Source organism: Phascolarctos cinereus, unplaced genomic scaffold, assembly GCF_003287225.1.
Source record: "Phascolarctos cinereus isolate Bilbo 61053 unplaced genomic scaffold, phaCin_HiC Scaffold_3;HRSCAF=262, whole genome shotgun sequence".
Taxonomy (NCBI): Eukaryota; Metazoa; Chordata; class Mammalia; order Diprotodontia; family Phascolarctidae; genus Phascolarctos; species Phascolarctos cinereus.
Genome location: NW_027555736.1, coordinates 219,674,087 through 219,700,668, shown reverse-complemented (window position 1 = coordinate 219,700,668; position 26,582 = coordinate 219,674,087). Strand labels below are relative to the sequence as shown.

Genomic DNA, 26,582 nt, shown 5'->3' with positions numbered 1-26,582 from the left:
CCAGTGGCCAACTCTCTAGTGATGAGTGAACTTCTCAGAACTTTGATAGGCTAGTCCTCAGTAGACAAACCTCACACAGCCTGCACTTGAAGGACCAGCTAGAATTAACATGGTAGATCTGCAATTTCACATGTAATCTTTTTTTTTTAATTTTACTGTGTTATGGAAATGCTTATTTTGTTCCATGAATTAAAAATAAAATAATTTTAAAAAATATTATGGATATACAAATAAAAGACAACAGCAAGCATTTATCAAAAATCATTTGTATACAGAGCACTATGCTTAGCACTATAGGAGATACAAAGTTAGATAAGACTTATTCCCTGCCTTCAGGCAGTTTACTTTCTAGTACAGGGATATACACCAAATACAGATAACTACACAGAATTCATTATGTTACATGAAGTGGGTTTTGTAAGAAAAATTCTATTTTATTTTCAGGTCCATATTCTTTCCCTTCCCTCCCTTTCCTCCCCCACATCCCTCTGCCCCGATAGAGAAATGATCAATGTTTTAGAGCAAAGTGCTTCATGAGACCTAAATATGATCTTGGCATAAGAGATCATAGTATTACTAGAAAAGTGTGTATGTGTGTATGTGTGCATGCGCACGTGTGTGTGTGTATATATATATATATATATATATATATGTACAGATATATGCACACACACACACACACACATATATACACATACATATCCTATATTAAATTTGTCATGTTATAATATCTGGAGTTTTTGACTCATAGGTTACCCATAAACTGATAGTATGTTTTTGCTTAATAAGTATTAATTTCCCTTTCTGTTTTATATTTTTGTGGCATTTAGCTACTTATCCATAGATGTAACTCTACAAAGACTGGAGGCCCATTCATTCTACAATTTGAGTAAGATGACTCATATGTAAGTATAACAAAATGGACTACTTAGAGACAAGCCACATCCTCAAATACTTAACAGGGATAATGTCTCAAATTATGGTGAGCATAATTGACTTATACTGTTGGTTAAAGTTTAATCTTTGGTTTTATGTATGCATACACACACAATTGATTTAAATACTTCCAGTATTTCCAGGCTCTTTGACAAAATACAGCACCTACTTCTATTAAAAACACTAGAGAGCATAGGAATAAATGGAGCTTAAAATGATAAGTGATATTTATCTAAAACCATAAGCAGGCATTATTTGTAATGGGGATAAGCTAGAAGCCTTCCCAATACAATCAGGTATGAAGCAAAGAGGCCCATTATCATCTTCATTATTCCATATTGTACTAAAAATGTTAGCTATAGCAATAAGAGAAGAAAAAGAAACTGAAGAAATTAGAATAGGCAATGAAGAAACAAAACTATCATTCTTTGCAGATGATATGATGTTATACTTAGAGAATCCTAGAGAATCAACTAAAAAGCTACTAGAAATAATTAACAACTTAAGCAAAGTTGCAGGACACAAAATAAACTCACATAAATTATTAGCATTTCTGGATATTACTAACAAAATCCAGCAGCAAAATATAGAGAAATTTCATTTAAAATAACTGTAGACAATATAAAATATCAGAAGTCTACCTGCCAATACAAACCCTGGAACTATATGAACCCAATTATAAAACACTTTTCACAGAAATAAAGTCAGATCTAATGATTAGAAAAATATTAATTGCTCATGGGTAGGCTGAGCCAATATGATAAAAATGACAATTCTACCTAAATTAATCTATTTATTCAGTGCCATACCAACCAAACTATCAAAAATTATTATATAGAGCTAGAAAAAATAATAACAAAATTCATCTGGAAGAATAAAAGCTTAAAAATATCAAAGGGATCAATGAAAAAAAAAATGCAAAAGAAAGTGGTCTAGCCATACCAAATTTCAAACTGTATTATAAAGTGGTAATTATCAAAACAATCTGGTACGGGCTAAGAAATAGAGTGATAGATCAGTGGAATAGATTAGGTACAAATTATATTATAATAAATATAACTACATAGTAATCTAGTATATGATAAACCCAGAATCCCAGCTTTTGGAACAAAAACTTATTATTTGACAAAAACTGCTGGGAAAACTGGGAAACAGTATGGCAGAAACTAGGCATAGACAGCATCTCACACTGTACCCCAACATAGGTCAAAATGGGTATATGATTTACATATAAAGGATGATATCATAAGCAGATTAAGAGAGCATGGAATCATTTATCTATCAGATTTAGGGATAAAGGAAGAATTTAGGACCAAAGAAGATTAGAGAGAGCATTACAACCTGTAAAATAGACAATTTTGATTATATAAAATTTAAAAGTTTTTGCACAAACAAATGCAACCACAATTATAAGGAAAGCAAAAAACTGGGGGAAAATTTTATAAATATATGTGATAAAAGATTCATTTTTCAAATATATAGAGAACTGAGTCAAAATTATAAAAATATAAGTCATTCCCCAATTAATAAATGGTTAAAGGATATGAACAGGCAGTTTTCAGACAAAGAAATCAAAACTATCTATAGTCATATAAAAAAATGCTTTAAATCACTATTGATTAGAGAAATGCAAATTAAAACAGCTCTAAGGTACCACAACACACCTAACAGAGTGGCTAATATGACAAAAAATGAAAATGTTGGATTTTGGAAGGGATGTGGGAAAACTGGGACACTAATGCATTGTTGGTAGAGTTGTGAAATGATCCAACTATTCTGGAGAGCAATTTAGAACTATGTCCAAAAGATTATAAAACTGAGCATATCCTTCAATCCAGCAATGTCTGTATCTTAAAGACATTCAAAAAAAATGGAAAAGGGCCTATTTGTACAAAAATATTTATACCAGGTTTTTTTTGTGGTAGCTAAGAATTGGAAATCAAAAAGATGCTCATCAGTTGCAGAATGACTACACAAGCTATGGTATATGATTGTAATGGAATATTATTGTGCTATAAGAAATGACAAGCAGAATGATTTCAGAAAAACCTGGAAAGATGTACATGAATGGATGCATAGTGAAGTGAACAAAACCAGGAAAATGTTGTACACAGTAACAGCAATAATATAAGGATGACCAACTATGAATGACTTGGCTATTCTCTGCAATACAACGATCCAAGATAATCCCAAAAAACTAATGATGAAGCATACTATCAGCCTCCAGAAAAAGAACTGACATTGATCGACTGGAACATTCTATTTTTCACTTTCTTTCTGTTTTTTCCTCTTTTTTTTTTAATCTTCCTGTACAAAATGACTAATATGGAAATGTCTTGCATAATTGCAAACAAAATTTCTAGGCTTTCTGACTTTGTAGTTGAGTATGATCCTTCAGGACAGAACATCAGCTTTCTATATAGTTATAAGGTCTTCATGAGCTGCCATGACCTAAAAGTGAGGTCTTCACCTGGTTGAGAACTGTTGCAATGAGCCTCTGTACTCTACTAGGTTAGTCCTCTGATGACAGACCTCACTTGAAGACCTGCACTCAAAGTGTTTCTAATTAGGTTGGGGCTGTCAGAGCTTATACTCCACTGACAAAATCTTTGAAGACACATGGATACCTCTGTACCACTATGAGTCATGGGAAGCTAATGCACCAAATAATATTTGGGCTTACACATCTAATCTACCTTTCTTTGGTACTATGCTTCATCTTTATCACTATGCTATTAAAAATAGCTGTATACCATATAGTAAGTTTAACATTTCTTGAAGCAGAATTTTTAGAAATCTAGCAAAGAGATGGTCTCTCTTCCCATAATGCAGAATATGCTTGGGTAACATTCAATCTCATATCCACTTAGCATTTGTAACATCAAATCCTAGATAGCAAGCAATTATTCTCTGGGGCATAACTCCCAACCCAGTTCTCCATGCCTGCCTGTTATAATGAGATTACCAGGACTTTCCTTTTTTTTGCAGGGTTCAAGAGTTATCTAGAAAGAACAAGATTGGGGCAGCTAAGTGGCAGAGTGGATAGAGCACTGGCCCTGGATTCAGAGGACCTGAATTCAAATATGACCTCAGACATGTAACACTTACTAGCTGTGTGACCCTGGGCAAGTCACTTAACCCCATTGCCTAACCAAAAAAAAAAAGATTAAATAAAACTTTACATGTTTACTGCTGGCATTAGAAAGAATTTGCTGCTTCTTTTTGTATTACATCTCTTAAAGATCCCACAGGGGAAAATTTTCAATAATTTTCTTTTAAATTTTGAAGTCACAACCTTAAAAAGCCCTAATTTCCTCATATGTAAAATGAAGGGACTGCATGTGATTACCTCTAAAGTCTCTTGCAGCTCTAAATCTAGGATCACATGGGGTTTTTTTACTCCTATTGAAGGTAATTTACCTCTCAGAATAAATGAAGCCTGTCAAATGTCAAACAATACCAGGAAAAAAATGTGCATTAGGTTAAAAGGGTTTGGAGTACTTTGAGGTCTGAGACAAACATGTTCTGAAACTCTATCATCTATGATATAATCCTTGTTCTATGCCATCAAAAATTGGAGGGAGAAATCACTTTTAACTGGAAGATGTAGGGGTGTGTGTGTGTGTATGTGTGTGTGTGTGTGTGTGTGTGTGTGTGTGTGTGTGTGTGTGTATGCGCATGCGTGTAACTGAAGGTCTCATAAGGAGGAGGAGGGCCAGAAGGAAACAATTTCAGGAAGAAGGAATGGGCTGAGCAAATGCAGGATCTGAAAATTCAATTGAGGGCACAGACAAGATTCTTATTGTGACACCTGACACAAAATGTCAGAATCATTTAATGTTCTTTCAATGCTCAATTATAAGATTGCTTATAGAATCAAAAAGATATTTAAACAGGCAGTGTCTCCATTGCAAAGAAACCTATTATGGAAAGGGACCCTTTATGAAATGTTTGCTGAGATTGAGGAGGTGGTTCTAGAATTTTAACTTACATTTGAATTAGCTTAGTCACTTTAAAAAAATCACTTTAATTTACTCTCATTAGAAGCATAGGAGTTAGAGCTGGAAAGGATATTTAAGTATATTTAGTCTAAATTCCTTATTTTTCAGGTTGGAAAATTGAGCCTCAGAAAAGTGAAGTGACTTGTACAAGGTAACCTATACAAGAAGGAGCAGAGCTGATATTCAAATCTAAATGCTTAGGCTCCAAATCCATAATATCATGCTACTTTCTATACCATTTTTTGAGGTAGCTAGGATATTCAGTGGTAGAACATGTGGCCTGGATTCAGGAAGATCTTCATTCAAATGTGGCCTCAGACACTTCTTAGCTATGTGATTCTGGGCAAGTCACTTAACCTCTGCTTGCCTCAGTTTCCTCAAATGTAAAATGGGGCAATAATAGCACCTACATCCTAGGGTTGTGAGGATCAAATGAGATAATAATTGCAAAGTGCTTTAATACAATGCCTGGCATATTGTAAGTGCTACATAAATATTAGCTATTATTTACAGCATATTTTATAAAATGTTTAATTTATCTTAGTTGTTTGTTTGGGGTTTTTGGTTTGGGGTTTTTTTTCTGCCTCTTCCAAACATTGCTTCAGCCTTTTTTTCAAATCTCTGTGACCTCAAATACAAGCAGAACCCATTCTTTTTGGTTCCGATTATTCCTTGGACTACTAGCATTTTTAAACTGCCTGCTGATGTTTCAGTAGCTATATTGGTTGCTTATATGCCAAATGAAGAAAGGTAAATAAAATAGACATTGTGTAAGAGTAAAGAGCTTACCAAATTTCTTTACTTATTAAGAAGATGTTTGTTGGAGAAAATAAGTTCCCAAGGGATATAAAACCCAGACTGGGAATAGCTTAGGTATAAAAATTTGTGAGTACAGGAGGAAGGCTTCACCATACTTTGAACTTAGAATCATTAAAAATTGGGTATTTGTATCTCCTAACCTACAAAACTATGAAAGACCCAATACTATAAAGATTTAATTATATTTGCATGCTAATGAAATGAATGGTATTGTTCTCAGCAGCAGCTTTAGAATGGAAAAATACTAATAAATAGGAGATTTATAACTTTTTAGGTCCTTGGTGAAATGAATAAATCATGTCATACAATATAGAAGTGCTGTGGTTATCTGGGGTAAATTAAGTTGAATGTCTTAAAACTGAGGACTAAACTAATTATAGATTCTGGGTTCAACTGAGGCCTGGCATATAGCAGACACTTAATAAATGTCTATTTACTGATTTGAATATAAAACTTCATTCCAGTAATTTTTTTTAAATGTGAAAATGTGAATACCCCTCCCAGAGATTTACAAAATTTTAAAATGCAATCTCTCTCACAATGTGTTCTGCAAATGCAAGTGTTTCCTTGAATCTTTTCTCCAAACCCAGATATTTGTAAACTTCCCTGAATTGACATTGGTTATGTTTATATAATTGCTAAAGTATAAGACATGCTGAGTTATAAATACCTTCTTTGGTTATATGATTATTTTATGTTCTCCTGTTACATAATGTCTTTGGAGTCTTGGTGCTACAACAAACAGGCAGTGGTTATTATCAAAGTACAGTAAAACCCTACTAATTCAAAATCTGTGATAATTCAGACAGTATGCATGAAATTCTTGGGGTTTTCTGGATTTTCAAAATCTTACTGAGAAGTAAAGGAAATCCAACCCAAAAAACCAGTAACTCTTTAAAAACAAGGCTTAAGAGACAAAAAAAAAATGCCTTGAATATAAATTAAATCTGCTTAAGCAATTTTTTGTATGGTAAAGCATTTTAATCCATTATTGGCTTACCATAATTACTTGTTATATTTATTATATACATATATAATAAACCAAAGTAAAATGGTACTATTAAGTAAGGTGACACAATTTAATGAAAAATTGCAATTTATAATGAGCTTATAATGGATTAAATCCTTTAACATGCAAAAATTAATTCATTGACATATATACATACGTGACACATGTACATATACATATATGGATAAGGAGTAGACTTGTGATTTCATTTGTATATGGAACTCCCTCTCCCCATGCAGGTCATCACCTTCTCTGCAATGTAGAGAGGCTAATTGACTTGCCAAGGGTCATACAGTCAGATTATGCCAAAATATCTCTAACACAAGTCAGCTTGACTTGGAGGCCAGCTCTCTATTCACTATGCTATACTGCCCTCTCTACTCTTCTACTCTAGCTGCTATATAATATTATATACCTTTATATTATACTATATTATCTTATACTATTATATATCATTTATTATTATATAATATTCTATTATGCTATGTTATATGGTTATTTTGTTATTTTATATTACATTATATTAGATTCGGCACTCAAAACTTCCTATTATCAGAGCAAAGATTCTATAATTCTAATTTTTTACTAAAGCTATGTCTGGATATATATATGTACATACACACATATCATCACTTGGAAAATTATATTAAAGAATGAATAATGACTAACATTTATATAGCACCAAAGCTTGCAAAGCTTTTTACTCATTTTTATCATTTAATCTTAACAACTCTATGACATAAGAAGTATAATTATAAGAAGTATTATTATTATTTTTCATTGAATATATAAAGAGATAACTCCAAGAAGTGGAATGAGAGGCAGCTAGGTGGCATAGTGGATAGAGCACCAGCCTTGGAGTCAGGAGGACCTGAGTTCAAATATGGCCTCAAATTATTTGACACTAACTGGCTGTGTGACCCTGGGCAAGTCACTTAACCCCAATTTGCCTTGCCAAACAAAAAAAGAAGTGACATGATTTGCCCAAGGTCACAGTAACCTGTAGGTGGTGCAATCAGCCCTAAAATCCAGGTCTTTTGACTTGTAGTCAGTCCACTTCATGATAATTCTTTCCAATTAGTTAAAATTAGGAGGTTTTTTTTGGGGGGGGGCAGCATCTAGTACAAGGTATTCTGCACAATGGGTAAAAAACAAATAGGTATCCATGGTGTAATGGAAAAAGCCCTATATTTGGAGTCAGAAAATCTGGGTTCAATTCTCATCTATTCCATTCATTACCTGTGTGACTTTGGCCAAGTCATTTAACTTCTTTGGTTCTCAACATTCTCAATTGTAAAATGCACAATTAATGCCAAAATTCCCTAAAATACATCTAAGAACTCTTATAGTCTAGGTGTTACAAATTAAACCACCTTTTAAAAAAACAAGTTGTCATGCCTTGCACACTGTAGGTGCTTAATGTTTATTGAACTGAATTGTACATGTATTGAATGCACATGCATTGAATATCGAAGGTCAGATTGACCTCACTATTCTGAACAGAATGTTTTAAAAGGAAAACAAAGTTCATAAATTTGAGAAATGCTGTGCCTGGTTAATGACTTTGGTGTTCGTTTTGTAACTAATGGTCTTTTGGCTGGTTTCTTTTTTAAAACAACTTCCAAAGTCATTCTTACTTTTTTTTTCCCCCTTAAGATACTGTAAGATTATCTAGTGCTTATAAAAGTTTGAGACTAATTGTACTGTTTGAGCAGGTGCTATTCAAGTTTCTTCCGCCCAGATCTAGTCCTGGTGTATTCTGTCTTGTGCTGAAATTTTTTCTAGTTCCAGTCTTTTTTAACTCTCAGTTCACCCCCGCCCTTGCCTGGAATCTCAGTTCAACTTCATTACTTCCATCAACTCAGCAACCCAAGCCAAACTGAAATGGAACAATTCAGGGTCAATTAAACCATTTAGAGGAACAATATCACTAAAGAACATTTTTCTTCATTGTTGTGTCCCTAGCTAATGATTTACTCTATCTCTTCTTTCTACTCCTTTCCTATATGTTCTCCTTTATTCTCTCCCCAACTGCACTGCTTCCAGGATTATAATTTACCATCAGGCTTGATGGAATTATATTCCTGCCACAATGCTGATTTCACTGGGCAAGTAGATTTCTCGAGAGGCTAGTTCTTGGCTCTTCCTGGGGTTTAGGATGGATATTTGGAAAGAAAAAGAGACTGTAGACTCTGATGTTTGATTAAATCAACAAAATATGCCAAATTAGTCTGCTGATTTGCAGTAACCCTGCCCCTTAGACAGTGAACAGTTTCACATTCACTCTAAATTTCTGTTTTATTTGAAATTCGATGAAAAATTGCAGAATAACATATTAAAAAGTTCTTGTGCAAAGCTCTCTTTTCTTTTCTCAGAATAAGAAGATAGGGAAATAATGGGAAAGGATTAATAAAGTACAGCATGAGTGATCAAGCAGGTGCTTTCTCAAGAGTTTTCCTACTTAGAATTAAGTAAATGTTAAAGGCAAGTAGGTAGCACAGGGCAGAGAGAATTAACTTTGAGTCAGGAAGACCCAAGTCTGAATCCTGCCTTAGATACCTACTGTGGGACCCTGGGTAAATCATTAAATCTCTCTCAGCCTGAGTTTTCTCATAAGTAAAATGGGGATAAAAATAGAACCTACCCTAAAAGGTTGTTACGAGGATCAAATATGAGAATATTATGTAAAGTGCCTTGCAAACTTTAAAGCAATATAGTAACAATGATGATGACAATGATGACAATTGTATGACAATAATTGTAATAATCATCAGCATGGTTGTTGTTACAGCAAGAAGGCATCTTGGAGGTTATCCAGTTCAATGTTCTTATTTTACAGATGAATAAAAAGTTCAGAAAAATTGTGATGAATAAGCCAATAGCCAGTATTAACCAGTTGGTTCAAGAAGTCTTAAAGTCCAGTCTTCTTTCCAATGTAGTTAGGCAAGAGGGACCATGTTTTCTATTTCTTTTCTCTTTTATAGCATGTAGATGCTCAATAACTTTGATTGAAATGTAAAAAAATAAATTGTATGTCTCTGCCATCTTCCATCCTTCTATACTATGTATATGGGTATGGAGAGGAGTTAAGAGAGCTATGAAGAGAGTAGAATGGAAGCTTTTAAAAAAAATTATTTATTTTTAATTTTCAACATTCACTTCCACAAGATTTTGGGTTCCAAATTTTTTCGCCATCTTACCCATCCCTGCCACCCCAAGATGGCATGCATTCTGTATACCCCTTCCCCTAATCTGCCCTCCCTTCTATCTCTCCCCCCTTCTCTTATCCCCTTCCCCTTCTATTTTCCTGTAGGGCAGGATAGATTTCTATACCCCATTTCCTACATTTCTTATTTCCCAGTTGCATGTGAAAACAATTTTTTTTAACATGTGTTTTTAAAACTTTGGGTAACAAATGTTCTCCCTTCCTCCCTCCTCACCCACCCTCATTGAAAAGGCAAGCAACTCGATACAGGTTATACTTGTATAGTCATGCAAAACACTTCTATAGTAGTCAGGCTGTGGAAAACTAAATATATTTCCCTTCATCCTATCCCACCCCCACATTTATTCTATTCTCTTTTTTGACCCTGTCCCTCCTTAGAACTGTTTTGCTTCTGATTACCCCCTTCTCCATTCTGCCCTCCCCTCTATCATTTTCTTGTCCCCTTCCCCCCCTATTTTCCTGTAGGGTAAGATAGATTTCCATACCCAATTGAATGTGTGTGTTATTCTCTCCTTAAGCCAAATCCTATGAGAATAAGATTCACTCATTCCCTCTCACCTTCCCGTTTCCCCTCCACTGTATAAGCCTTTTCTTGTCTGTTTCATGTGAGATAATTTACCCCATTCTACCTCTCACTTTCTCCTTCTCCCAGTATAATCCTCTGTTACCCCTTAATTTATTCTCCAGATATCACTCCTTCATCTTCAACTCACCCTGTGCCCTCTATCTATCTATCTATCTATCTATCTATCTATCTATCTATCTACATACATATAATTTTTTCCCCCTTCAACTACCCTAATACTGACAAAGGACTCATGAGTTATAAATATCATCTTTCCATTCAGGAATATAAACAGTTCAATCTTAATAAGTCTTTTATGATTTCTCTTTCCTGTTTACCTCTTCATGTTCCACTTGAGTCCTGTATTTGAAAGTCAAATTTTCTGTTCATCTCTGGTCTTTTCATCAAGAATGCTTGAAAGTCCTCTATTTCACTGAATGACCATTTCTTCCCCTGAAGGATTATACTCAGTTTTGCTGGGTAGGTGATTCTTGGTTGTAATCCTATCTCCTTTGCCCTCTAGAATATTATATTCCATGCCCTGTGGTCCTTTAATGTAGAAGTTGCTAAATCTTGTGTTATCCTGATTGTGTTTCCACAATACTTGAATTGTTTGTTTCTGGCTGCTTGCAATATTTTCTCTTTGACCTGGGAACTCTGGAATTTGGCTACAATATTCCTAGGAGTTTTCCTTTGGGGATCTCTTTCAGGAGGTGATTGGCGGATTCTTTCAATTTCTATTTTGCCCTCTGGTTCTACTATATCAGGGCAGTTTTCCTTGATAATTTCTTGAAAGATGATGTCTAGGCTCTTTTTTTGATCATGGCTTTCAGATAGTCCAATAATTTTTAAATTCTCTCTCCTGGATCTATTTTCCAGGTCAGTTGTTTTTCCAATGAGATATTTCACACTGTTTTCTATTTTTCATTCTTTTGGATTTGTTTTACAGTGTCTTGATTTCTCATAAAGTCACTAGCTTCCAATTGCTCCATTCTAATTTTTAAGGAAGTATTTTCTTCAGTAAGCTTTTGGACTTCCTTTTCCATTTGGCCAATTTTGCTTTTTAGGGCATTCTTCTCCTCATTGGCTTTTTGGACCTCTTTTGCCATTTGGGTTAGGCTATTTTTTAAGGTGTTATTTTCTTCAGTATTTTTGGGGGTCTCCTTTAGCAAGCTGTTGACTTGTTTTCATGATTTTCTTGTATCACTCTCAGTTTTTCTTCTACTTCTCTTATTTCTCAAAATCCTTTTGAGCTCTTCCAAGGCCTGGGACTGATTCATATTTTTCTTGGAGGCTTTGGATGTAGGAGCTTTGACTTTGTTGTCTTCTTCTGGTTGTATGTTTTGATCTTCTTTGTCACCAAAGAAGATCATATGGTCTGACTCTTTTTGCACTTCTTGCTCATGATCCCAGCCAATTACTTGAGTTTAAACTCTTTGTTAAGGTAGGTCTGCTTCCAATGTGGAGAATGTACTGTCCCAAGCTTCAGGGGTTTGTGCACATAGCTGTTTTTCAGAGATACTTCTAGGGACCTGTAAATTTTCAGTTCTTCCAAGGTGCTATGATCAAGGGCGAGGTGATTACTCCTTTCCTGGCCTGTGCTCTGGTCTATGAGTGACCATAAGCACTCTTTTCTGTCTTGGAACTGTGAGGAGGATTTTCTTTGCACCACCACCACAAGCTCCACCATGCCAGCGCTCCTCCTTGCCCCAGGACTGCCACCCAGGACTGTGACCCAGATCCAAGAAGGGCAAAGCAAGAGATTCCTGCCTCAGCACCAGCAAAGAAATCCCTACAATCCCCCTCTGATCAGCCACTTGATTCCCCTTCATCTGTGGGCCAGAAACTCCAGAGGCAGCTACTGCCCTAGGGCCATGTTTGGGACTGGGACTGGGACTAGGACCCTGTGCTTTTCTCTCACTACTGCAGAAACAGTCTTTTCCTACTGACCTTCTAAGTTGTCTTTGGTGTTCATGGGTTAAGAAGTCTGGAAACCATTACAGCAGCCTGTGATTCAGTCCTCTGAGGCCTGCTCTAGGTTTGCTGAGGCCTGCATGCCCATGCCAAACTGCACTCCTCTCCTTGCCTGGCGCATTACACCTTTCCAATCAACCATCCAGGTTGTCTTGGGCTGGAAATTTGTTTCACTCTGTCTTTTTGTGAGTTCTGCTGCTTTAGAATTTGTTTAGAGCCATTTTTTAATAGGTATTTAGAAGGGTTTGGAAGAAAGCTCAAGCAAGTCACTGCTTTTACTCCGCCATCTTGGCTCCGCTCCCCCCCCCCAATGGCAGCTCTTATGTGTTGTGAAATCAAGACTAGATATGAGTGGCTGAACCAGAAATTGCTTATTTTTGATTGAGAAAGGAAGCTGATCTGATTAGATAAGATTAATCTCCATTTAAGCTTTGTTCTGTAGGTAGACAATTCCTCTCTAGTGGACTGAAATTGGGATAAGGTGAGTTGAGATGGTTTGAGATGTTGGACTAGGGCAGGAGTTGCTCATCTTTTTTTATGTCTTGGATACTTTGGGCAGTCTAGTGAAGCTCCAGACCCTTTTCAGGATAATGTTTTGAAATGCACAAAATAAAATACATAAGATTACAATGGAAACCAATTATATTGGTTTCCATTGTAATTATCAAATTATCAAAATATTATTTTAAAAAACTAAATTCATGGGTCCCAAGTTAAGAACCCTTGGATTACTTGGCTGTAGACCAAGATTCAAATGCAGGCACCCATTTTCTGGCCTTTCAGCATAGTGCAGAAGAAAAAACATAGGTTTAGGGGGACAAGGAATCACAGAATCTTACAACACTGGAGATAGGAGAGACTGCAAGAGATCTAGTTCAATCCCAACCAGAACAGGACCCCTCTCTTACTACATCCGTGACTAATGATTGATCAGTCTCCATTTGAAAATGTCCAGACGGGGGGCAGCTAGGTGGTGCAGTGGATACAGCTCTGGCCTTGTAGTCAAGAGGATCTGAGTTCAAATCCAGTCTCAGATACCTGACACTTACTGGCTGTGTGATCCTAGGCAAGTCACTTAACCCTGACTGCTCCACCAAAAAGAAAAAAAAAGAAAGAAAAAGAAAATGTCCAGTGTGAGCAAACTCATTAGCTCTCAAAGTAACTCATTCCACTTTTTGACAATACTCATTAGTAAAAAGTGTTCCCTAAAACTCCATTGCTTTCACTCCTTAGTTCCCAGTTCTGCACTATGAATCCAACCAGAACAAATTTAAATTTTTTTCTTTAAGGCAGCCTTTCAAATACTAGAAGATAGTTATTATATATCCTCAATGTCTCTTTTTTCTCCAGCATAAACTCCATTCCTATTCCTTCAGCTGATCCTTGCATGGCCTAGTTCCCAGTCCTCTCTCTATCCTAATCCCTCCACTCTGCGTATACTCCAGTTTGTCAATATCCTTCCTCAAACGTAGTATTCAAAACTAAATACAACACTCCAGTTGTGGTCAGACCAAGACATAGAAGAGCAGGGCTGTCACCTTCCTTGTTCTAGACTCTACAACTCTATTAATACAGATTAATTGTTTTTCTAGTTAACATGTCATGCTGTTGATTCATACTGTGCATTCAGTCTACTAAAATCCTCAAATCCTTTTCAGACAAACTACTATTTAGCCATTCCTTTCCCCAGTCTGTATTTATACAGTTGATTTGTTTTGGACTCAACTATAGGGCTTTTAAATTTATGTCTATTAAATTACCTCATTCGATTCCATCTTGTTAAAATATTTAGATCCTGACTTCATTGTCCTGAATGTTAACTATCCCTTCTAACTTGTGCCATTTGCAAAATTTTAAAATTAAATTGTATTGTTTTAATTAACAAGCATTTATTTTCTCTTCCTCATACTTCCCCTTACTGAAAAAAAGAAAAACCTTAAGTATGCTATCTATGTTTCCTTCTAGTAATTGATAGAAATATTGAAAAGCACGGGACAAAGAACATGTCATTGTGCAAACAGAGCCCTCCCTCCATGTTGACATCTATTCATTAATAACTATTCACTCAATAAACATTTATTAAGTACCTACTATGTGCCAATCACTGTGCTAAGTGGGAACACAAAATTCCGAGAATACAAAAAGAAAAAGAAGATAGTCCCAGCCCTCAAGAAGCTTATAATGTAATGAGAGATGACAAGACACAAAAAGAAGCTGAAGGAGGGGAGGGGAAGAGGGAAATTACCTGGCACAGGAACATGATGGAGAAGTCCAAAAAAGTATAGCCATGTAGGAAATGAAGAGAAGGAGGTTTTGGGAGGAACTTATTTTTCCGCCCTCCAATCAGAAGGGCAGAGGGTACTGCCGAGGTCTGAGTACCAAGGTTAATTTGATCTTGATCAAATTGAATGATGAGGTTCTTGGGGGCATGATGGAAAGATCCAAAGAAGTGAAGGTGGGGGCAGGGAGTAGAGGAGGGAAATGAAGAGGGAAATCAACTATTCTTCCTGTCTGTTCAATCAGTCAACAATCTCATTACAGTTTTTAATAAATCTAGCTTCCTTCTTGTCCATGAGAATATTGTAAAAGGTATAATCAAATGCTTTGCTAAAATTAAGGTGTACTACATCTGTGGTATTTCTCCGAATTATCAGTGTAGTAATATTATTGAAAAAGTAAAATCTGGTGAGTCTAGTATGTCATGTTCTTTCTGAACTCTTGCTGGCTCTAAGCTCTTACCTTTCAAAATGCTCACATGCTATCGCTTTAATAACAGACTCTAGAATTTTGCCCTGAATTGAAGCCAGGCTTATTGACCTCTACTCTGCATTTTTCCTCTTGCCTTCTTTTCAGACTGGGGACGTTTGCCTATCTCCAGTGTTGTGGCACCTTTTTGATCTCTGTGATTTTTCAAGTCACTGACAGTGACTTAGCAATCACACAGCAAATTCTTAAGCAAGTAAATTCTTCTCTCTGGACCCCAGTTTCCTCATCTATAAAAAAAAAATGGTCTAAATGATTTCTAAAAGTTCCTTCCATTTCTAAGATTCATACTGACCGGTTCATTCCACTTGGGAAATCAAGCTAAAATCATACCAGTAAGTAATAGGACTCTAACTGGAATGAGCAATTAACTCCTAAGGTATGAGGTTTTGGTTTTCATCATTAATAAAACAGTCAATTCTACTATAACCAGTGTTTTGGAAAAAGTGAATTTGTTCAAACATGACTGATATATTAGGGAACATTCTGAACAAAATACAAATTTCTAGTTGGCTTCTGTTCAATTTCTTCTGGGAGAGAAAAAGCAAGAAGATGGAAAACTGAACCATTTTACAGTGACTCAGAAGGTGCTACCCTTCCAATATCCAAGCAAACTATTTCTCTGTCAAGGTAAAGGACTATATTTATTGTATTTCTTTTGGTACAGTGGGAGCCGTGAGAGGGGAAGGGCTGGTTTGAACCACTCCCACTAGCCCTACCCAACCATAGCCTTTGCTGGAGGCATGGAGTTGGGGCCTGCCCAACTTGCTACAGGACCAGCAATAGACCAAGGCCATGGACACAGTGACTGTTAAGTGTATTATTTATGTATTTCTTAACCATTTAACACTGACAAAACTGTACTACCATTTTTCATTAGGTTCCTGGTTTTTTTTATGTTATTGACGAAGTTTTTTAACGCTGTGCCCCAAATATATTTTTCCTGTAAGTTCTGTGGTTTTTATTGTTCAATTTTGCATAGTGCACTATTTCTAGGGAATGCATATGTCACATTATAGAGCTGTCTGTATTATCTCATATTTGTGGAGTACTTTGTACTTTGAAAAACACATACATGTTCTCATATAATAGTTTACCATAAGATGTATTTATATATTTATAATTCTTTTCCATTATCAAAATAGAATTTCCACAAATGCTTTATGCCCATTTGTTACAAATTGAATACTTTGATAGATCTGTGAATTTATCAGTACGGGCACTTCCTCTCCACCAATGTGTACTATAACCCCTCTATACATTTTTTACTGTGGGATTTATAATCTTCTGCAAACTGTCCCGAATGGATCCACCTCACATGCTACAGATCTTCTTCTGATTTTTCTGGTGTTTCAAGGGCTATCTTGTCTCAAGCTATCTGTTTATTGCCTATTATTGCCATGTCATCACCAATATACCACCTTACATCTTGCATACATCATCATTACTAATAGGCTAGGGCCTGAACACAGTTACCATATATCTTTTCCATTGCCTATTGAGTCACTTGCAACTTTGATTCTTCTGTGGTCAGACTGCTTCATAATTTGTGGCTATGTGGCATTACTAGGAAAATATAGATATTAAAGACATTGCTTAGAATCACTTAAAGTATTTTGCAAATTCCAAATGTAATCCAGCCCATTTTCCTCATTGTAATTATCTCTGGTTCAAGACCATGTTCACTGTCATCATGTGTCCTAGACAGACAGATATAAATTAGCAGATAAATACGTACAGGTATAGTGCTAAAGTATATGATTCAGATTATTGGAGAACACATATACACCCATTTGAGACAGAGATAGATAGTTATATAGGTGACTGTTAAATACTAAATAGATGTTAGATAAATGGGCCATCTGCCCAGCTATTTATTGTAATCTGAGCAATATGAATTTTTCATCCACTTTGTTTTTTATTGTGGATGTTTAAAACAACCTCTTTCTGATAGTAATAGATTAATTAGAGAAGTTTTGTAACATTGTAGGAACTGGCTAATGTCATTTGTGAAAAAGAGCATTTCATGAAATTCACCACTGATATGGATAGGAAAACCTTCTGTTTGTACTCTGCTTAAGACATCCTCTATAACTCTGACAAACAATTTACCTGAGCATGTTGCTCTGTGTTCCTAGTATTGCCTTCTTTGATGTGAATACTCCGGAAGTCAATAAATAAAAGTATCTCAATGACTACATTTGTCACTTACTCTTGTATAATTTTAACATATAAATAATAGAAGGAAAACTTTTAAGATGGTATTTTGTCCTACAAATCAATTGACAAAAAATAATAATAAATAAATAGCAGATATAACAGGAGCTTTTCTTCTCTACATCTTCCAGCTCTATGGTAGGAAATAAGCCCTCTCCTGCTTCCATCCTGGTAATCTTGACACAACCATAATGTCCTCTTAAAGATTTTATGGAAATAAGAGAGTAGAAAAGTCTATACTTGTTAATGCTTTCTCAGTTTCCTTTGTTTGGTTAAAATATTGCCCCCGATCTTTTCCATAATTTTGGAAAAATAATCCTTGAGTACCTTTAAAATTATGTTACTTCTAGTATGGCCTTTCTTTGCATGTACTTTATCAGGTCGAGTCACTTTTCCTTTTTAAATACTCCCTTATTCCCTTATGGTAGCCCAGTGTATTGCATGTGATAGTCACTTAATACATGCCTGGTGGTTGTACTGAGTACTGAGGTGGTACAGTCCAAAGATAAGGGTTGTTCCACTATCAGTATTTATAAGAAGAAATCTTTACAGATGTTGGCTTATCTGTTTCATTTCACATCTCTATTTGTTAACTTCCTAGTTTCATGTACAAAAGCTCTCAGGATATGACTCAGAAGGATCTCTCACCAAACTCTGCAGATTTATTTTCTTCTCAACTGCTTTTTACTGTTTTTTGAAGTGATACTGATGCCTATAAGCTCGTATTACTCTTTTCTATTATGTTCTTCATATGAGCAGTTGCTCTAAACCAGTGACCTTCTGGGGTTCTTGATGAGGCTGCTTGACTCAAATTTTCATCATTTTCTCTTCACCTATTTCACCTGCCTTTCTTCTGAAAGAGCCTTCAGAATTTCATAGATTAATATGTTTCTGAATCACTATTATCCCATAGAGTCATTGGTCTTAATATGATCAATTCTTCTGGTCTTGCTCCTTTAAAAAAAATCCCACAAACACACCGGAGGGTGGATGACCTGAGCAGCAGATTGCTCATCTCCCATGAAACAACTTCACAACAAACCTTCCCTTGAACACAGAGGTCCTGCCTGACTCATGGGAGTGTACAAAAAGGCTGGTTTTTTTCCCCACCTCTGTCCCTGTCCTCCTTTCCTCCTATACCCCTTTTGGAACACAGGAAAGACAAACTTGCACAATTTTTTCTCCCTACAATCTTGGCCATCTAGTTCCAATATTTTGCTGTTTCAAAGTTGCTATGTCTTTTACCCAAGTCCTTTTCTAAACAATTTCTATCATCAAAATCTCAATTGTTTTGGTTTTGCTATTGCTATTCTTAATAATGATGTTTTTTTCTCCATTCCAAAGGACTACAATATATTTATCTTTTCCAGGGTCACTAAAGGGAAAAAAGCGATTAAGACACAGAACCTAACACAATTCATTTAGAAACAGGGCTGTTATATGATGATGGCATAGGGATCAGGGTAGAAAGACAATAGAGAAAAGAAAATTCAAAGGGTATGGCACCCCCTGAGTGATCTGGAAAAAACATGTAATATTTTTTGGCCCTCTCTGCCTACCAGAGAAGAAGTCTAAATTATTATGGTATTAAAAGACAAAATATGTTGACATTATATAATACTATGTATATATTTTAGGCATTTCTGAGTTTCTAAAGTTTTTCTGTGTCATCTCTTGGCCTTTGTGTGTTGTCTGTGGCTTCTGCAAAACTCCCAAAAAATTTAATTTCTTATGCCAAACAGATATATCAAAACCACAATGGGGAAAGTCATGATGTGGAAGGGATAGCTGTAGTTTCTTTCTGAAGAAGCAGTGGTATGCTTATGACAGACTTTCTATTATACTATTAAAATTCATATTCTCTTGAACTTAGACAAGCTATAATTGATGAGTTCTTTTGTAACAAATAAATTCAGGTACACTATTCAGACTGTGAATATTGAAACAGAAAAAACAAATTTTAAACACTTCTTGGACAAGTACTGTTCCCTCTTGACTGGAAACTATATATTTAATGAACAACTTATGCAAAATATTCCATGTGACAGCTCTTTTAAAAATTAATGCCCAGAGATGGAACATCTTGCGTAAGGAGGAGCTAGGAAGCCAGTGTCACTAGATCACAGAGTACATGAAAGGAAGTAAAGTTTAAGAAGATTGGAAAGGTAGGAAGGGACCAGGTTATGAAAAGCTTTAAAAGTTAAACAGATAATTTTTTATTTGATCCTTGAGGTGACAGGGGGTCCACTGTAATTGACAAGATCAGACCTGTAATTTAGGAAGATCAGTGTGACATATGGGGGAAGGAATAGACTAGGGTGAGAAGGGACTTGAAGCAGGGAAACCAACCAGCAGGCCATTTCAATGTCCGGGTGTAAGGTGAAGGCCTGTGCTAGGGTTGTTGCAGCATCCATGGAAAGTAGGAGGCCTCTATGAGAGATATTCTGAAGGTAAAATTGGTAGGACTTAGCAACAGATTGAATATAAAGGATGAGAGAGAGGGCGGAGTTAAGGATGACACCTAGGATTTTAGCCTGGGATGACTGGACAGATGGTGATGTCCTCAATAGTAACAAGGAAGTTTAGAAAAGTGGAAACTGTGTGGAAGGAAGATAATAACTTTGGCTTTGGACATACTGAGTTTAAGATGTCTACAAGACATCCAGTTTGAGATGGACAAGTGCAGATGCTGGTCTTCAGAACAGGAGATTAAAGCTAGATAAGTAATCTGAGACTCTAGAGCAGAGATGATACTTAAATCCATATGAGTAGATGAGATTACCAATCAAAATAGTATAAAGGGGGAAGACAAGAGGACCCAGAACTGAGCCCTGGGGGACATCTACCACTAAAGGTCATGACTTGGAAAAAACATCTAGCATTAGAGACTGAGGAATGGTCAATAGGGAGGAGAAGAACTAGAATAGACTACTATCACGGAAACCTAGAAAGAATAGATAGAGTATCAAGAAGAGGGTGATCAGCAGTGTCACAGTCCAGTAATGAGTGTGGCAGTGGAGATCATTATTTTTCTAAATAGACTGCCAGTTCACAAGGAATAAGTCTTTACAATTCACTCTCGATTATTAGTTGTTATGGGACTAAAATGACTAATTAATTGATAACTCAGTATCTTTTTATAGTTAGCCAGTTGACAGGCAGCAGAAGACACCAGTTTTGAGTTTCTCCTTCTAGAGTTTCCTTCTGCTCGTGGTGCTAATTAACAGGAAAAAGGCCTGAGAAAGAGGGATTCAGAAAGGACCTAAATCATCTACAATTTGGCTAATCAGATCTTACAGAATTCAAAGTTAGATGTATCTCCAAACATTTTCCACAAATTATTGGATCATAGTGAGTGCTTAACTTTCTTCCTCTTTCTTTCCTCCTTCCTTCCTTCCTTTCTCTCTCTCTCTCTCTCTCTCTCTCTCTCTCTCTCTCTCTCTCTCTCTCTCTCTCTCTTTTCTCTTTCTTTCCTTCCTTCCTTCTTTCTATTTCTATTATCAACTAAGGGATCTATTCGTAGCACTTCCTAAGTCAATACCTTTCAGACTTATTCATTATGTATTTAATAAGCAAATTATAGAAACCAGACCATATTACAGAAGCAAATGGGACCACTTAACCTTCTATTCCTGAGTAAGCTGTTTTGCTTTTTTTTGGTTGCTATTATAAACAACAATAATGCTATTTGCCCACTACCTCCAGCACTATAGGGATAGACACTGTGTGTGTGTGTGTGTGTGTGTGTGTGTGTGTGTGTGTTTAATTATGCCTAAAGGGAAACAAAAAAATTACCGTGAATACAACCAAAACAAAGGTCTCCCATTAACATAGTTTAGCTAAAATCAGGTCCAGCTGTACAGGTCCAAGAAGCAGCCTAGCTCCCACAGGCAGTAAAGAATGATCAGGCCTCTCTTTCCTGAATTGAGAGCAATTTGTTGTTGTAATTCTGCCAGTAGTTAGTTATTCTTATCTCCTAATTCAAGGTCATTCATTTTTTTCTCTGAGGTTCTTTTAATGTCTTCCTTCTTTGAGTTTTGTGGCTAATGAAGAAAGAGCTCAGGTATTTTATTTAGCACAATATTTTTCAGCCTGTGAACTTGTTCATTTTAACTTTTGCAGAGAAATTCGAAATACTAAGAGCTTAACTTACATAGATCCTGATGCCCTAAAAGACCTGCCTCTCTTAAAATTCCTGTAAGTATTGCAAACTCTGTTCTTTACAGGGGGATTACGATGTTGTCATTTGGTGAGAGCTGTCCCTAGGGACAAGGCTGGGACAAATCACATGACACTTCTCTCCCCTCCCTCCAATAATCCTGATCATATTTACCCAAATGAAAGCAGTTTTAAATGAGCATTAAGACCCCTCTTGAAGGGAAAAGAAGTCACAGATGGACAACATGAAGCCTGAAGGGAATGTATGTAGAAGGAGCAGAAGGACAGTTCTAGTCCCTTTGTCATGGAAATGCTTTATAGGTTGATATGTGTATGTGTGTGTGCATGTGCCTGTGTTTGTACAGAGATACACACACACACACACACACACACACACGTGTGTATCTATACAAAGGTTAATAGCTCCTAATAGCTACCTCTTCCTCCCACAAATACATATGTGTATACACATATGTGTACATGTATGCATATACATGTATACACACACACGTATACACACACACATATATATGCCTCTAGATTAGGAACTCATGACCTTTTTTTGTGGCAAGCACTCCTTTTGTTGTCTGTTGAAACCTATGGACCCCTTATTAGAAAAATGTTTGTAAATTAAGATGCTAAACTTCACTTAGAGGATAGTGAAAATAAAGAACTAATTTTTTTTCCCAAACAAGGTCACAGATCTCCCTGAAAACTATCCGAAGGTATACTGGTAAATGTTTAACAATCTACTCAATGGGAAAAAATATACACATGACATGTTTTTAAATTTAATCTGTATTATTAACTTTTCCCCATCATTTTCTTAAGTCTACACAATCAACCAAACAATAAATTAAGCTCTGATTTGTAGTTTGCCAATATCTCATATGTAAATATTCACACTGAAATTAGCAAGTAGAGATTGGCTCTCATGAGCTTGTCAGAGCTGGCTCTGGGAAATTCCTGTATACACCCTTGGAGGTCCGTAGCTTCTAGATCAAGAACCCCGGCTTTAGAAGGTTTTATTTCCACACCAGATAGTAGAACCACTTCTTTCAATCCAATTCAATAAACTTTCAATTAAGAGCCTACAGAGTGCAAGAGGAAAATAATGTGCTGGGAATGGTACAACACAGGTTTATAGCCCCCCCAATCTTCTGCCTCTGAGTCATTACCTGATCAGCTATTCTCTGTAATAGCACAGGAACCCCACTTGGAGATCAGCTTGATCTGTGATATCTCACAGGGACAGTTCAGCTTATAGTCATAGAGTTGCTCTTATCTAATGATGACAGCTGTTGTTTTCCCTTTCTTTGGTATATCTAAGACTATCCTTGATGATTATAAGGTCAGAACTCCCCATACTTTATTAGAGAGTCCTTTTTTCTTCTAAGACAGTAGTTAGGGGAAATAGGAATCAATAAGATACTACATCCCTAAGAAGACACTGTATTATAGAAAAAGACAGTCCAGGGCACTTAAGGGATATGAAACAAAAAAGCAAAAAGGTAATTTTTAAAAAATCAGTCAGTTACTCCTGACGCCTAAATTATGCTACAGATACATTTTTCATTTTGAACCACCTCCAATTCAACCTTCAGACTGTTAGAAGATTAATCTAGTCATGTCATTCCTCTGCTCAAAGCTTTTCAATGACTTTGATGATACTTGTCCCTTAACCCCACTCCTGACTTTTCTCAGCTCTCCTTGTCTTCCTCACACACACTCAAAGCCCACTGTGGCTTTTAGCATACCTACCTCTCTTTGGCAATCTATGTTCTAAAGCCAAATTAGAGTACTCATTGTTGCATGAATGTGTCAGTGCTTTTCCCACTTCTACACAGTTACTTGTACCGTCTGTATGGCCAGAATATCTTTGCCTATTCTCTCTGCCACTTGAAATCTTACTCATCCTTCAAGGTTCAGTTCAAAAATCAGCTTTTCCATGAAACTTATCCTGATAACCTGATCAGAAGTAATCCTTCCTTCATTAGAACTCTTCTTTATCTCCCTAAAACACATCAAGACAATGCATACGTTATAATGCAGGTATTATGAGACAAAGACGTCATTTACTTCATATACACCATGATCAACTAACAGATATTTATAGAGTACTTCCCAAGTACTAAGAAACTGAGCTTAGGCATTGATGGAGTAATTTAGAAGAAAGTAAAAAACTTAAAATGGGATTTCTAAATGAAGAATCCTACCTTAAGGTATCAAGTTTGCTCAATTCAAGTGGGTGAAAAAAGCTACTAATGACCATATAGTATATATGAAGATTAAATTCCCTTTTAGTTATTATGGATCAGGAGTGAGATTAGTTATAGCTAATCAAACATTTAGGTTAATGCTATAAAATTACCATATATACCATATATACATAAATCATTATTTTTTAAAAGTCTACATTTATACTTTCTTTCCAAATCTATACTAGTAGCTCTTGAAGGGGAAGGACTGATTTGCTTCTTTGTATCTCCTCCCAGCAAAATGCTTTGTCCAAAGTAGATATTATAAATGGTGATTGAATGAAACATGATATAGTAATGATTTCAAAAGATATTTTAGGATTTTGCAGTGCCTTAAGGATGAAAATAAAATAAAAAAATTAATATAGGTTTATTATTAAAAATAATTTCTATATTCTTCCTCCACCAAGCTTAACAAGCAAACAAAAACCAAAGGAAAAAGAATCTGAATCCAATAAGCACACTTTAGTCTCACTGAGTCCAGATGAACGTTAGTTTCCATCTAACTTGATATCTGGTTGAAAATGTAGAACCTGTCTTGCCCTTCTGAATGGAGACATTTCACAGCACCATTCACAACAACAACAAAAAATAATAATAAACAACAAAGATTTACCATTCATTTACTACAACCTAGGCACTGTGCTGTGTGCAGAATACATCAACTCAAAAATAAAAGATGCCCACTTTCAAGGATCCTATGTCCAGCTGGAGGAAACAATGTGTACACATATCAGTAAACACAATACACACACACACACACACATACACGTATATATAAAGTAAATACCACGTAATTTCAAGAGACACTAATTGCATGGGGGATCAGGAAAGTTTTCGTGTACGAAGTGACATTTGAGTCAAATGTAAAAGGAACTAGGGATATTAACAAGTGGAAGTGAGGAGTGTACAGCCTGTGCAAAGGCCTGGAGGTGGGAGATAGAATCTTGTGTACAAAGAACAGCAAGAAGGTGAGTCACAGAAACCATCTGTCAGAAAGCACTTGTAGGTCAGTGATTAACCAGTTCAGAAAGTAGAAACACTCATTTAGAAGGAGGGGGAAAACATCCTGAAGTGGGGAAGAAGAAAACAGGGATGAAGGAATGTCACATTTTTTGAGAAATCTGTGCAACAAAAATCAACAGATGAATGATGCAGCAATAGTATGTCACTGGTATCATATGTTTAATGCATGTTTGTGATGCTTTCTTAAAACTAACTTCTATCTTGGTTTCTTTGACCATGTAATTTAGTGGGATTTTCAATACTGGACTTAAAATATTTCCTGACCTGACCAAAATTGATTCAGCTGATGTGTTCTTTATACTGTAAGTATGCATATAAGTTTTCGATGTTATGGACTCCAAAGATATCAATTAGAAAAATCATTTTTCCCCCAAAAGATAACAGAACCTTGAAATTCTAAATTCTCATAAATCACATTTGTTTGGCAAACTTTTGCACCTCATATAAAAATGCTTTTCATTCCAGGATCACAAAACACTTTCAAGATCAGAATTCTCATGGTATCTATATCATTATTATTCTTAATAACAAATATAAAAGACATCTGACTTCATCAGTGTAGAGACACCGGAGAGTGGGAACGTCCTCCTCTGATACAGATAGCAGTCTGTAAAGGAGTAATAATGTTTTTGGAGGCGAGCCTAGCCCTTCCATGTATCATACCACACTAACTCTATTTGTAAATATTGTCTGTAGTTTTGATAGTAGTAGTGATTGCAGCAGTAACTGTAGTAATAATGCCTTAATCTTGATAGAACATTTTCACATGCATGTTTGTTTTACTTAATCTTGGGACAGGTAGGTGGCATAGTAGATAGAATACTGGGCCTGGAGTCAAGAAGACCTGAGTTCAAATCAGATCTCATACACTAGCTGGACCCTGGACCAAAGTCACTTAACCCTGTTTGCCTCAGTTTTCTCATTTGTAAAATGAGTTGGAGAAATGGCAAACCACTGCAAGATTTTTGCCAAGAAAACTCCCAATGGGGTCATGAAGAGTAAGATGCAACTGAAAAATGACTAAACCACAAAAATTTTGTATGCAAACTTGAGCTACAATCCTTTGTACCTTTCTTTTTTTTCCCCCCCTTTGTAGCCTGGGCTACTAAATAATGATGTCTCATAGGATTTAAAGAGGCAAGTAAGGTAGTAGTTAGAACCCTGGACCAGAAGATCTGGGCACTCAAAAATTGGTTGAATGAGTGAAAACCTAAGATTTAGTCCTAGTTCTAATCGTTACTAGCTGTGTGACCTTGGTCAAATTTCTTAAATTTTTTCAGTCTGCATTTTCTCGTGTGTAAGAGGCAATGTGGTATGGTAAAAGCACTGGATTTAAAGTCCAGGGATCCAGGTTCAAATCCTGATTCTGTTATTTATTACCACTGTTGTTGTACAGTCATTTTAGTTGTATCCAACTCTGTGACCCCTTTTGGGGTTTTCTCTGCCAAAAAAAAAAAAAGGAGTGTTTTGCTATCTCATTCTCCAGCTCATTTTACAGTTGAGGAAACTGAGGCAAACAAGGTAAAGTGACTTCCCCAGGAGGACACAGCTAGTAAATGTCTGAGGCCAGATTTAAACTCAGGTTGTCCTGATTCCAGGCCTGGCACTCTGTCCACTGTGCCACCTAGTG

At 36.1% G+C, this 26,582-nt stretch overlaps 1 protein-coding gene across 1 annotated transcript in view; it reads left to right on the top strand.

Annotated features, from left to right (window-relative positions):
• Positions 1-26,582, top strand: part of TSHR (thyroid stimulating hormone receptor) — a 152,872-nt gene that overhangs the window by 82,478 nt on the left and 43,812 nt on the right. Inside the window, 3 exon segments of the mRNA XM_020976319.2 lie at positions 831-905; positions 21,633-21,707; positions 25,180-25,254. Coding sequence (XP_020831978.2) covers positions 831-905; positions 21,633-21,707; positions 25,180-25,254 — 225 coding nt within the window.